General features: G+C 34.9%; 1 protein-coding gene across 5 annotated transcripts in view; it reads left to right on the top strand.

Moving 5' to 3' along the window:
- The window catches only part of MNAT1 (MNAT1 component of CDK activating kinase), a 215,818-nt gene that overhangs the window by 180,329 nt on the left and 21,226 nt on the right, over nucleotides 1–14,263 (top strand). Inside the window, exons 8-9 of one of the 5 annotated variants that reach the window (XR_009518332.1) lie at nucleotides 10,567–10,723; nucleotides 12,085–12,137. The exons of 2 other annotated variants lie outside the window; for them this stretch is intronic. Coding sequence is in view for 2 of the 3 variants with exons in the window: in XM_060004449.1 (XP_059860432.1) it covers nucleotides 10,567–10,624 (58 nt within the window). In the remaining variant the exon portion in view is untranslated. Of the gene's footprint in view, nucleotides 1–1,881; nucleotides 2,405–10,566; nucleotides 10,797–12,084; nucleotides 12,138–14,263 lie in introns of those variants that run through there. 2 more of the 5 variants (XM_060004449.1, XM_060004450.1) reach the window with 2 other exon arrangements.

Below are 14,263 nucleotides of genomic sequence, written 5' to 3'. Positions count from 1 at the left end.
ATGCCATTTTCAGCAACATGGATGGACCTAGAGAATGTCATACTAAGTGAAGTAAGCCAGACAGGGAAAGGCAGGTATTATATGATATCACTTATACATGGAATTAAAAAAAATACAAACGAATCTATAGACAAAACAGAAACAGAGTCACAGACATAGAAAACCATACTTATGGTTACCAAAGGGGAAAGGGAGGGGGGGAAGGGATAAATTAGTAGTATGGGATTAACAGATACAAACTACATAAAATAGATAAGCAACAAGGATTTACTGTATAACATAGGAAACAGTATTCAATATCTTATAATAACTTATAATGGAAAATAATCTGAAAAAAATATATAACTGACTCACTTTAGTGAACACCTGAAATTAACAGAATATTGTAAGTCAACTATACTTCAATAAAAAAATAAGTTGCTTAGAAAAAGATAATGAATTTAATGAAGAGTTATCTTCTAATCAAGCTTGATTCCACTTGAAATTAATTAGTAAAAGGGTTCCTGTTTATCAGAAAGGGTATGTTTTAAAATGTTTATTTGTAAAACAGATAGAAATATAAAAAGTAGAATGTATTAGAAAACATGTTTAGTCATTAAGGTGTCATAAATCGTTCATGTAAGAAGTATTCAGCTTCATTTTTTTTGTCACTTAGTATATAACGCTTTCCTTTCTATTTCTTATTTATGACATTATTTAATAAGTATGCCATGTTGGGATTGTTTTCATTGTGTTCATCTTAAAACTATTTGTTTTGGTGAGTCCTTTATTTTTTTCCTTTTTTTCTTGTCCATTTGTTTCATAGCTAAAGCAAGTCTTAACTATTATATTAGAGTAGAAATGGAAAATATGAGCTGATAGAAGGGTTTTCAGATCAAAAACTTATTTTACAACCTCTTTAAGATATGACAAATGCAGAAATAGAATTATGTTAAAGTGGAATAAAATTCAGAAACAGCATGTAAGAGGTAGTCATTATGTTTGTTTTGGAAGGAGAGTGAAAGTAGATCTGGGAAGACTTTTGCAAGAACTGATACCTAAGTAGGGTGTAAAGAATGACTAGATATTTGCCAAACTGTTAGGAGGAGAAAGACATTCTAGTAGAAAGAAAAGCATACGTGAAGGCTCAGAAGCCTGACCCAGAAGATTGTGTTTCAGGAATTACAAGTTCTTAGTTATTGTTATAATAGAAAATATCGGGGGTGGGGTAGGGCAGGGAGGAGAGACATTAGGAAATGAGATTGGAGAAATAATCAAGCCAGATTAAGGGTCTTCTGTGTCCTGCTGCTGTGTCCTGCTGAAGAGTTGGAATTTTATTATATAGCTGATGGGAAACTAATTAAAGGATGTTAAGCAGAGAAGTGACATGATGAAATACTCCTACAGAAAGATTACTGTTACAGTACTGTGTAGATGTCGGGGATCTGGGTGGTGTAGGTAGAGCAGCTGAAGGCAAGGGAGTAGTTTATTGATCATGAATATTTATGGGAAGTTTAACTTCAAACATATTTAGGTAATATCATGAGGTATAAGAAAATGAGGTTGTCTATCTTTTTTTCTACTTTAAAAGTAAATTAAAAAATTTTAAACCTCACTATTTTAGAGTTTTCATAAAAAGCCACAATTTATACATTGACTGGTTATCTACAAGTAGTCTAACTTACTGTAAGAGAATTTGTATAAACACATATTACAGGTTTTTTTCTTTATATACTTTGGGGCTACTTTTCAGGTGTATGCAAGTTTATTAAATCTTCTTAGAGGATTGCCCCTCTTATTAGTGTGTAGATTCCCTCTCTATTCCTATTCATAATGGCTTGTTTATTTATTTATTTATTTATTTGGCTGTGCTGGGTCTTACTTGCGGCACATGGGATCTAGTTCCCCGACCAGGGATTGAACCCAGGCCCCCTGTATTAGGAGCACGGAGTCTTAACTGCTGGACCACCAGGGAAGTCTATAAATAGTGGGTATGTTTTATTTATTTATTAATTTATTATTTTTAATACATTTATTTGGTTTTGGCTGCGCTGGGTCTTTGTTGGTACGTGTGGGCTTTCTCTAGTTGCGGTGAGCAGGGGCTACTCTTTGTTGTGGTGCGCAGGATTCTTATTGTGGTGGCTTCTCTTGTGGAGCACGGGCTCTAGGCATGTGGGCTTAAGTAGTTGTGGCACGTGGGCTTCAGTAGTTGTGGCTCGCAGGCTCTAGAGCACAGGCTCAGTAGTTGTGGTATGAGGACTCAGCAGTTGTGCACGGGTTTAGTTGCTACGCGGCATGTGGGATCTTCCTGGCCCAGGGCTTGAACCCATGTTCCCTGCATTGGCAGGCAGATTCTTAACCACTGCGTCACCAGGGAAGCCCCAATGGGTGTGTTTTAAATTTATAAATACATTATTAGCAGTGCATTAAACCAGCTTTCTTTCTTGTCAGTAGTTGCATTTTATGTGAGATTTTTAAAAATTCCTTTATTTTCATGTTTCCTGTGTGGTTTTAATTTATATCATTTGTAAATAGAATATTTATTACCTTTGTTGAGGTTTGGAAGAAATTTACACAATTACTTATGTGTAAATTACTATACAATTTATTACTATACATGTAAACCTAACTATTCTTAAGCTGTTACTCTTTACTTACAGATTTTACTTATGAATACAGTAATTTTTATGTAAAATAAGAATCATTTTCTCTTAACGTTCAGTTAACTCAGAAGTTTAATTAAAATTCTAACTACAAATTTAAAACTCTGATTCTTTAAAGCACATCAGACTCCTAGAAAGCTGATTTACACATCTAACAAAATCTGCCTAGAAGTCCAACAATTGTAAATGGCATAAATCTGACAAAAATTAAGTAAATCAAGTGTTCTTAAGTGGTTTGAACATTTAAAAAAGGAAATTATTATATACAACACAGCTCATTAGTTACAGAACCTATGTATATATCCATATAATCACAGTTTATACAAAAGTATCACTACTGTAGTTTCAGTTTACAGTTGACTCTTGAACAACGCAGGGGTTAGGGGTGCCGACCCTCCAGGAGTTGAAAATCCTTGTGTAACTTTACAGTCAACCCATTGTATCAAAGTTTTCTAATCTGTGGATTCAAGAAACTGCAGATGGTGTAGTACTGTAACATACACTCATGGAAAAAAAAATCCATGTATAAACGGACCTGTGCATTCAAACCCATGTTGTTCAAAGGTCAGGTGTACTTCTTGTAAGGTTAAACTCACTCGCTTTCCAAGGTAGACAGAATTACAGTCTTAGTCTATCTGGAACTGAGTTAATAGCTTGGGGTTCTTGACTGGATATCTGGGAAGGGGACATGAGACTTGGGAATACTTTTCCTGTTGGATATGTTTGTTAGCTCTTTCAATTCCATTCTTTTCCCTTCTCTACTCTGCTCTATACCCTGGGAAACTGACTTGTGTGGACTATATCAGTGGCTCCTGCATCTTTTGGTTTCTGGGTTGTAGTGGGGGTGGGCAGTGGCCAGCCTCAGCAGGAAATTAGAGAGTGGGAGGGGAATGAGACAAAGGTATTTATTTCCATACTGGGTTGGCATATGCTGGCTCTGCCCTTCAACAAAAAGTCACCGCTCTTCAAGACAGTCCTTTCTTAAACCATTCTCTCTTTTTTGGATTCTTAGAGCCACACTTGTTTCTCTTGCCTAGAGTGGCAATGCCTCTGCTGGTACTCTGGGTTATTGAGCTATCCCCTATATTTCTCTACTTCGTCACTTCTGGAAATAGTCCTTTTGTAAATAAACCTTCCTCAGGTTATCCTAAGAAGAGTATGCCATCTCTCTTTTTAGTTGGAATCCTGTTATATGATCCAGAACCTAAGCCAGTGTAGTCATATCTTTCTTGCTACATTAGTAGGGCTTTCTGAACTCATGCTTTTCACATGGGACTTAACTAATTGTAACATCCCCCTTTTCTTGGTCCTGCCATTCATTGTCTCTCTTGGAGATGATGAATCTCTTAAGCTTTACCTAAAGCTTTTCTTTCATGTCAGTGGAAGTGATACTTTTTAAAAAATGTGTAATTTCCAGTCTATTTTATATAAATAAAATCAAACAATATGTGGCATGTGGCCTTTTGTGTTTGGTTTCTTTCACTTAGCATAATATTTTCAAGGTTCATCACATTGTAGTATATATCGTTTCTTTTATGGCCAGTAATATTCCATTGTATGGATCTTCCACAATTTGTATATATATTCATTTATTGAGGGACATTGGGTTGTTCCTGCCTTTTGGATATTGTGAATTGTGTTAAGCATGCCTGTACATGTACTTATTTTGGTACTTTTCAGTTCTTTTGGGTACATACTGAGAATTGGAATTGTGGGGTCTTATAATTCTATATTTAACTTTTTGAGGAACTACCAAACTGTTTTCCACAGCAGCTGAACCATTTTTCATTCTCATCAGTGGTGTACAAGGGTTCTAATCACTAATTATCTGAACATCTTTTGTGTTGGCAGCCATTTGTATATTTTTGGGGGAGAAATGTCTATTCAAATCCTTGGCCTATTTTTTAGTTGGGTTTTTTGCCTTTTTGTTATTGAGTTCTAAGAGTTCTTTATATTCTGGATACTAGGCTTTTATCAGATAGATGATTTGCAGATATTTCTCCCATTCTCTATGTTATCTTTCCACTTTTTTGATAATGTCCTTTGATGCACAAAGTTTTAAAATTTTGACGAAGTCCAATTTACTATTTTTTCTTTTGTTGCTCATGCTTTTGGTGTCAGGTATTGATATAAGAATCCATTGCCAAGTCCAAGATTGTGAAGATTTACCCTTATCTTTTCTTCTAAAAGTTTTATGGTTTTAGTGCATATATTTAGTGCATATTTTTTAGTTTATTGATCCATTTTGAGTTAATTTTTATATATGGTGTGAGTCAAACTTCATTCTTTTCCTTGTGGATATCCAGTTGTCTCAGCACCATTTGTTGAAGAGATTATTCTTTCCCTATTGAATGGTGGTGTCACTGTTGTTGTGAATTAGTCAGTCATAGATGTATGGCTTTATTTCTGAACTCTTAATTCTGTTGCATTGAGTTATATCTCCATCCTTATGCTAGTACCACACTATTTTGATTACTTTGGCTTTTATAGTAAGTTTTCAAATTGGAAACTGTCAGTCTTCCAACTTTGTTCTTTTTCAAGGTTGTCTTGGCTGATTGAGGCCTCTTTATAATTCCATATGAATTCGAGGATCACTTTTTCCATTTCTACAAAAAATGCTGTTGTAATTTTAAAAATGAGTTGAATTTGTAGATTGCTTTGGGTAGTATTGTTGTGTTAACAATATTAAATCTTTTAATCCATTAACATGGAATATTTTTCTATTTACAGTATTTAGGCCTTTAATTTATCTCAGCAATGTTTGTAGTTTTCAAAGTACAAGTCTTTCACCTCCTTGGTCAAATTTATTTTCAGGTATTTTATGCTTTTTGATGCTATTGTAAATGGAATTATTTTCTTAATTTCTTTCTTGGAACATTTTTTGCTAGTGTATAGAAATACAGTTGATTTTTGTGTATTGATCTTGTATCCTGCAGCTTTGCTGAATTTATTTGTTACCTCCAGTGACCTTTTTGTGACTTCTTTGGAATTTTCTAAATATAGGATCATGTATTCTGTGAATAGAGTTAGTTTTACCTCTTTTCCAATTTTGATGCCTTTTATTTCGTTTCCTTGCCCAATTGCTTTTGTTAGAACTTCCAGTACAGTGTTCAACAGCAATGGCGAAGGCAGGCATCCGTGTCTTTGTTCTTGATATTAGCAGAAAAGCTTTCAGTCTTTCACCATTGAGTATGATGTCAGCTGTTGTTTTTTCATAAATGCCCTTAATCATGTTAAGGAAGATTCCCTTCTATTTCTAGTTCTCTGAGTGTTTTTTTTTTTAACAGTTTTAATATTTATTTATTTATTTAGGCTGCACTGGATCTTATTTGCAGCATGCAGTATCTTTTTTTTTTTAGTTGTGGCATGCAGGCTTCTTAGTTGCGGCATGCGACCTCTTAGTTGTGGCATGCATGTGGGATCTAGTTACCCGACCAGGTATCGAACCTGGGTTCCCTGCATTGGGAGTGCAGAGTCTTACCCACTGGACCACCAGAAAGTCCCATCTCTGAGTGTTTTTATTATGAAAAGGTGTTGGAGTTTCTCAAATGCTTTTTCTGTGTCATTTGAGACAGTCACTTTTTTTTTCCTTTGTATTACATCATATTGATTTTCCTATGATGAACCACCCTTGTATTCATGGGATAATTCCCACTTGGTCATGGTATATAATTCTTTTAATATGCTGTTGAACTTGTTTTGCTAATATTTTGTTGGAGGTTTTTACATCTATATTGATAAGAGATACTGCTCAGTAATTTCCTTGTGATATCATTGTTTGGCTTTGATATTGGTAACATTGGCCTTATAGAATGAGTTAGAAAGTGTTTCTCCCTCTTCTATTTTTGGAAGATTTTGGAAAGGATTGGTTTTAATTCTCCTTTAAATATTTGGTGGAATTCACCAATGATGCTATCTGGTTCTGGACTTTTACTTGTTGGGAGTTTTTGATTACTGGTACAATTCTTACTTGTTATAGGTCTGTTGAGATTTTCTATTTTTTATTGAATCAGTTTAGATAATTTGTGTTTCCAGGAATTGTCCATATATCTAGGTTATCTAATTTGTTGGCATACAGTTGTTCATAGTTATTTTTTAGTTATTTGCATCTTTTGTCTTTTTTCTTGGTCAGTCTAGCTAAAGGTTTGTCAATTTTGCTAATCTTTTCAAAGTACTAACTTTGGCTTTCGTTGACTCTGTTGTGTTTTTGTTCTTTAGTTCATTTATGTTCATGCTAATCATTATTATTTCTTTCCTTTTACTAGCTTTGGATTTAGTTTATTCTTCTTTTTCTAATTTCTTAAGCTGTAACATTAGGTTATTGATTTGAGGTTTTTTTAATATAAGCATTAACTGCTATAAATCTCCCTCTAAGCACTGCCTTCTTTGTATCTCATGAATTTTGTGTGTTCTGTTTCACTCATCACTAAGTATTTCCTAATTTCCCTTTTCATATCTTCTTTGACCCATTGCTTCTTAGTGTATGTTGTTTAATTTCCACATATTCATGAATTTTCCAGTTTCCTTCTTCAGTTGATTTCTAGCTTCATTACATTGTGGTTAGAGAGGTTTCTTTGCATGATTTCAGTCTTTTAAGATTTATGGAGACTTGTTTTGTGACCTAACATATGCTCTATCCTATCATTTTAAAAAATGTATTTTCTTTCCCTAGCTTTTCCTTCCAGGTTTTAGTTGGTCTATTGTATTTCTCAACTGTAATCTTTTCCTCCAGATAAAGATGAGTGCCCCGTGTCAGTCCTTCAGTCAGTCCAGTCAGGCCCCTAGACAGAATAGAACAGACAAACACAATAACTTGTTTATAATATCTACCCTTCTTCCTCTGAAAACCGGGACCACGGCCCCACACAGGGAAGGTAGGCTGCTGAGCTGGGGAAGGTGTGGGGCAAGGGCAAGTAAAAATTCCACAAAGCTTTCCTACCATTTGAAAGTTACCGTTTTCCTGATTCAGCTGTCTCTTGGTTGCTGTAAACCTTTAGCTACTTTCCAGAGTTCTGACAAAGTTGGTTCTGACAGTTTTACTTGTTTTCAGTGTTTCTGTGGAGGGATGGGAGCTTGGAGCTGCCTCCATCATTTTCCAATATCCTGGCCCCTCATTTACTTTTATAATTTGTTTATGTCTCCTTGACCACCATTATGTAATAATAGTTTTGTTCATGTTTCTCTTATCCTCACCTGGTAGGCAGAGGTGACAGTGTCTGTTACCTGAGGCAAATTTGACTTCCCTGATTCTTGAGTTGCTCTTTATAAACTGAAGATACTCTGCTTTCCTCCCCTCTTTTCTCCCCCCTTGGTTATTATGAAGAGCAAAGAAGAAAATGAACATGAAAGTATTTTTGTAAAATTAATCTAATTATATAATCTGTTGATGTGGAACCTTATCAATGCTTATTTTCTTTTTGTAATTGAAATATGAGTCATCAAGAACCATTAAGTAGAAGTAAGTTAAACTGGGAGTTCTGTGAATCTGTTCTCTGTTCCACATATTTTGTCAGCAGATTATAGTTACAGCAGAACATGCATATTTTTTGGATCACTGCAGACTAAAATGCCCTTGAGCAAAGAAAGAAAAGGAAGCAAACTAGGGACATTACTAAACTTTTTTCAATCTTTTGTAATCAAATTTGAGTTTAATGAACATTTCCAGTTACCTAGAATATTAAAACATAGACTGATTAAAAATCTGTACTCTGTGTCTTAGCATTCTTAATCTTCTGTTTTCTTTATATTTATATAAATTTCCATTTTTCTGACACAAGACTCAAAGACACTGTCAACCATTTGAAAATATTATCTTCTTAAAGGAAAACACAGTAGGAATGAGGAGATGGGCTATAGACATATTTGTATAAAATCAACTTTGCTCTCTGATTATAGTATATTACTTTTTGTTATTTAAAAGATTCCTTGTATACAGGTGAAAGGTATGATGTACTTTATGAAAAAAATATATCCTTATGTTTATTTTAAGTTCTACTTAATGTACTGTCTGTTATCATTAGGCAATGTTAAAACATCCTTATCATATAATTACTGCAGTACTTTAATGTTTGATACTTTATGGTCTTGATAATTTTATAAAATGTTATTTTATGTAGAAATACAGAATTATTTCATAGATATTCTTTACCATAGTCAGCCTCTGAATATTTATAATGTATGTTAGGTGATTTGTCATCCTTTTGCAGGACTTCCCTCAGCTATGCTATATAGTTAATTAAATATTTGAGTTTCATATATATTCACTTGTAACACATTGACAGACATTTCAGTGTACTCCATTACATGGGAAACATTGATTTGAGCATGCTATGCTATTTTAAAAATATTAAATGTGAGAGCTTTAGTTTCCTGTTTAGGTAATATCTAAAATGTTTGCCCAAATTAGCCAACATGTGACCATTTTTTTAAGTTTGCAGGATATATTAATTTATACCAGAATAAAAGCTGATTTCCTCCTGATTCCTTAAGAATTGCAAAATCCTCTAAGAATTACAAAACTACAAATTGTCTAAATTCTGGTAAGCCAGGAACTTCAGTTTTGGTTTCTAGAACTAATAATTTTCTATGAGAAATTACCTCTGGTTTTCTGGCTTGTACTGAGAACCATTTTATTGTCCTAACTATTCATAGAAAAATAAGTAATGAGAACTCAAGGAATTTTCATGCAAACATAGCTATTAAGGAGTGTTAAGTCTTTGTTCACTGTGAGGAAATAAATGTTTAGAAAATTCTTACTGTAAATATGATTATAACAGTTTCCCAAAGCCAATAAAATAAATATTTGGTCACCTAATGGAAAACTCAAGTCATTTCAATTAAGCAGCTAATGTGAAGATAAGAATCAGAGTTTCAAAGCTACTAAGTACCACTTAATAGCATCCTGTAGGCTCAAGTGCTTTTCACTCATCAAGTCTCAGCAGTGTACTTTCTTTTTCAAGGTAACATTCTTTAGGAGTAAGGATATTTCCTAAACTGTAGCCTCCTACTATGTTTAGAAATGTTTTCTGAGATATAGGCAGCATTTCCATTTTTTTAAAAAAAAATCCATTTTCTGAGTCTATAATGTATCCTGAAAAACTTATTATTATGTAAGAGAAGAGTCAGATACTTTGACAATGTTTAGAGATGTTTCCCAGGAAAAAGATAGAGGATCTTTTTTTTTTTTTTACTTGACATATAATTGACTTGTAATATTATATTTGTTTCAACTGTACAACATAGCGATTTGATATATTTATAGATTATACTGCATATAAAGTTATTATAAAATATTGACTATATTCCCTGTGCTGTACATTACATCCTTGTAACTTATTTATTTTATACCTAGTACTTTGTACCTCTTAATTTCCTTCACCTATCTTGCCCCTCCCCCTCCCCATCTCCCCTTTGGTAACCACTGACTTGTTCTCTGTATCTGTGAGTCTCCTTCTGTTTTGTTATATTCATTCTTTTTTTTATTTTTTAGATTCCACATATGGGTGAAAACATAGTATTTGTCTTTCTCTTTCTGACTTATCTCACTAAGCATAATACCCTCCAGGTCCATCCATGTTGTAAATGTCAAAATTTCATTCTTTTTTATGGCTAATATTCCATTGTGTGTGTGTATATACACACACCACATTTTCTTTATCCATTCATCTGTTGATGGACATTAAGTTGCTTCTGTATCTTAGTTACTGTAAATAATGTTGCTATGAATATTGGGCTGCGTATATCTTTTCAAATTAGTGTTTTCGTTTCTTCAGATATATACCCAGGATCAAAATTGCTGAATCATATGGTGGTTCTATTTTTAATTTTTTGAGGAACCTCCATACTGTTTTCCACAGTGGCTGTACCAATTAGAGGATCTTCATTCAGAATTCTAATAATATGTATATTTCTCATTTTTATTTAGAATAAATTTGGACACAAAATGGATTTTTTATAAGAAACACTTTACAACATGGGCCTGAATAAATCTTTGGTCATAACCACAGGACAAGAAGGGGAGAGGTCATTGGGGCACTTTCTAAAATTTCTTTATAAGCACATACTTTATGAATCAAGAACACGTAAGTATTTTTAGTGTTTTAATTATATTGTTTCAGTATATGACATTTACATACAAAGAGAATCTGATTTTGGTAATTCATCATGACTTCCCAATTATAAAATTTGGTGGGTTATCTTGTAGTCCTTATCTTGTTTTACCTCTCTGCTAAACTACTCTCATATTCCTCAAACTGTGTCTTTCCTTTGCTTTATCACCTACTTCCTTTTAGTTTTCTTTCTCTCTGACTTCTTCTAAATCCTTTTTGTCCATCTCTTCTTCCTCTGCTAAAGTTGTTGCTGTATAAGGTCTTTCCTTGACCTTTAGTCTCATTCACTGTTAAGTACCTACTATGTACTAGACTCTATCCTAGGTACTCTTTTGTGTATTGTTCCTGATAATTTATAACAACTCTGAACAGCCACATTAACTTTCCTGAGTCCACTACTAAGCGGGTAAAGAAGATATAACACCAAATGTTTGACTCTAAAGCTATATATGATAATAGTTTTCAAACCTTTAAAAGAAACTGAATAGTTAAAAAAATTCTTACTAGGACCCCAAAATATAATACAGATGAGAACAGAACTGCTCTGTTAGATTGGGGGTGACAGGTCCAGTGTGGGCATCCTCCCCATTCTGCCCTCACTGTGCCCTTAAATGAACTTACTCAGAACCCAAGGTCTCTGGGAAAACCAGTTAAAAAGGTACAGTGATTGGTACTAATTCTTAAGCCCTTATTTATTTTGTTTTAAACTTAGATTTCCAACTGGATTCTGAACATTTCTATCTTTCTACCTGCATGTCTGACATGTACTTCAGTTCCTTATGTCCCAAAATGGAGCTTATCTTCGTGAAACCTGTTCTAACTATTGTGCATTCTGTTGTGGTGAAACTTAGCCCAGCCAATCTTCTGTGCCAGAGACTTGGGTAAATAGTTCTTCTTGCTTCTGTCTCACATATAATTAAGCGAGTTAAGGTCCTGGGGGTCATAGCCCCTAGAGGCGCTCATAATAATTTACTTTGCTTCCTTTTTCACTCTTTCTTTCTTCAATCTTTTTCATATAAAGGTTTCTAAAATTCAGGTCAGAATGCAATACTCACCTACTAACATTTTTTATGTGTCCTGATTATCTAATTAAAAAAAAGTTCAAAGTATACAAGGCCCTTCAAATTTGACACTTAGAATACACTATGTTCTCTCAGGCATCTAGCCATTGTATATTCTTTTCTTTTATATTCCTCCTGCCTCTCTATCTACCTGGCAAGTGATTGTTGTCCCTTATGTATCAAGTTACGCATTATGTTTTCTGCAAACACTCTCCTGACTTCTCAAGGCTTCCAGTTCTCTTATATTTAAAAAATCATCTTTCTTTACACTAGACTTTGATCTCCTTGGGAACAGAGACTGTCTTCTATCAACTAGCACAATACTGGTACATAGTTAAGTGTTCAAGATATGTTCATTGAATAAATAGATTCTTTCCAAGAAAATAAAACTTCTTAAGCTATCTGGGTGTCCCCTGCTGTATCTGTCCCTGTCCCCCTCCCCCCCGCCAATTCATCTGTTCACAAAGTATTTATTGAATTGATACTATGTACCCAACCTTTAGGCACTAGGATACAGAGATAAGCAAGAATGTCATTAGTGTTAAGTCCACCTAGGTTTCTAACCAGAAACCTGGGCATCACCCTAGTTCAGTTGTTCCTAAGTGTGTTCCCCAGATTAGCATCATCTGGGAATTGGAGGTGGGGTGGGACCCAGCAATCTTGTTTTTTTTTTTTTTATAAGGAGTCCATTTTCTTAATACAGTTATCAAATGTAGGATATCCCAAAATTTTAAGCTTTAATAACTTTAGTGGAATGAATGCTACAAACATATAAAAAGCATCATTGTCATTTTAATTTCTTTTTTTAAATTTTTTAAATTTTTTTGCGGTACGCGGGCCTTTTACTGTTGTGGCCTCTCCCGTTGCGGAGCACAGGCTCCGGACGCGCAGGCTCAGCGGCCATGGCTCACGGGCCTAGCCGCTCCACGGCATGTGGGATCTTCCCGGACTGGGGCACGAACCCGTGTCCCCTGCATCGGCAGGTGAACTCTCAACCACTGCACCATCAGGGAAGCCCCTTAATTTCTTTTACCTTAACTTTGTGATTTTTTTTAATATAAATTTATTTATTTATTTTTGGCTGTATTTGGTCTTTGTTGCTGTGCGTGGGCTTTCTCTAGTTGCGGTGAGCAGGGGCTCCTCTTTGTTGCGGTGCACGTGCTTCTCATTGCGGTGGCTTCTCTTTGTTGCAGAGCATGGGCTCTAGGCGCGGGGGCTCAGTAGTTGTGGCTTGCGGGCTGTAGAGCGCAGGCTCAGTAGTTGTGGCATGTGGGCTTAGTTGCTCCGTGGCATGTGGGATCTTCCCGGACCAGGGCTTGAACCCGTGTCCCCTGCATTGGCAGGCGGATTCTTAACCATTACGCCACCAGGGAAGCCCTGTGATTCTTTTTTTTTTAATTAAAGTGTAATTGACCTACAACATTATGTTAGTTCCTGGTGTACAACATAGTGATTTGATATTTCTGTACATTACAAAATGATCACCACAATAAGTCTTGTTGTCATCTATGACCATGCAAAGATATTACATTATTATTGACTATATTCTCTACATTGAACATTTCTTACCCGTGACTTGTTTATTTTTTAACTGGAAATGTGTACTTTTTAATCTCCCTCACCTATTTCCTCATCCCCTCACCCCTCTCCCCTCTGGCAGCCACCTGTTTGTTCTCTGTATATAGGACTCTGTTGTCTGTTTCTGTTCTGTTTTGTTAGTTCATTTGTTTTGTTTTTTTAGATTCTACGTATATGTGAAATCATATGGTACTTGTCTTTCTCTGCCTGACTTATTTCACTTAGCATATTACCCTCTAGGCCCATTCATATTGTCGCAAATAGCAAGATTTCTTTCTTTTTTTTTATGATTCCACACACACACACACCCCACATCTTTTTAATCCATTAATCTATTGATAGGCACTTAGGTTGCTTCCATTATCTTGGTTCCTGTAAATATGCAATTGCATATTGTTCCTATGCAGTGAACATAGGGGTGCAGATATCTTTTCAAATTAGTGTTTTTATTTTCCTTGGATAAATACCCAGGAGTGGAATTGCTGGATTATATGATAGTTCTAGTTTTAATTTTTTGAGGAACCTCCATACTGTTTTCCATAGTGGCTGTACCAATTTACATTCCCACCAACACTGCAAGAGGGTTCCTTTTTCGCCACGTTCTCGCCAACACTTGATATTTGTTGTCTTTTTGATAATAACCTTTCTGAGTGATGTGAGGTGATATCTCATTGTGGTTTTGATTTGCATTTCCTTGATAATTAGTGATGCTGAAGTACTTTTTGTGTGGCTGTTACCCATCTGTATGTCTTCCTTGGAAAAATGTCTATTCAAGTCCTCTGCCCATTTTTTAATGGGGATGTTTGTTTTTTTGATGTTGAGTTATATGACTTATTTGTATATTTTAGATATTAACCCCTTATTGGATTTATTG

This window comes from Delphinus delphis, chromosome 2, assembly GCF_949987515.2.
Source record: "Delphinus delphis chromosome 2, mDelDel1.2, whole genome shotgun sequence".
Taxonomy (NCBI): Eukaryota; Metazoa; Chordata; class Mammalia; order Artiodactyla; family Delphinidae; genus Delphinus; species Delphinus delphis.
Note: the sequence above shows the minus strand (reverse complement) of the source record. Positions and strands in the feature narration are given on the sequence as shown.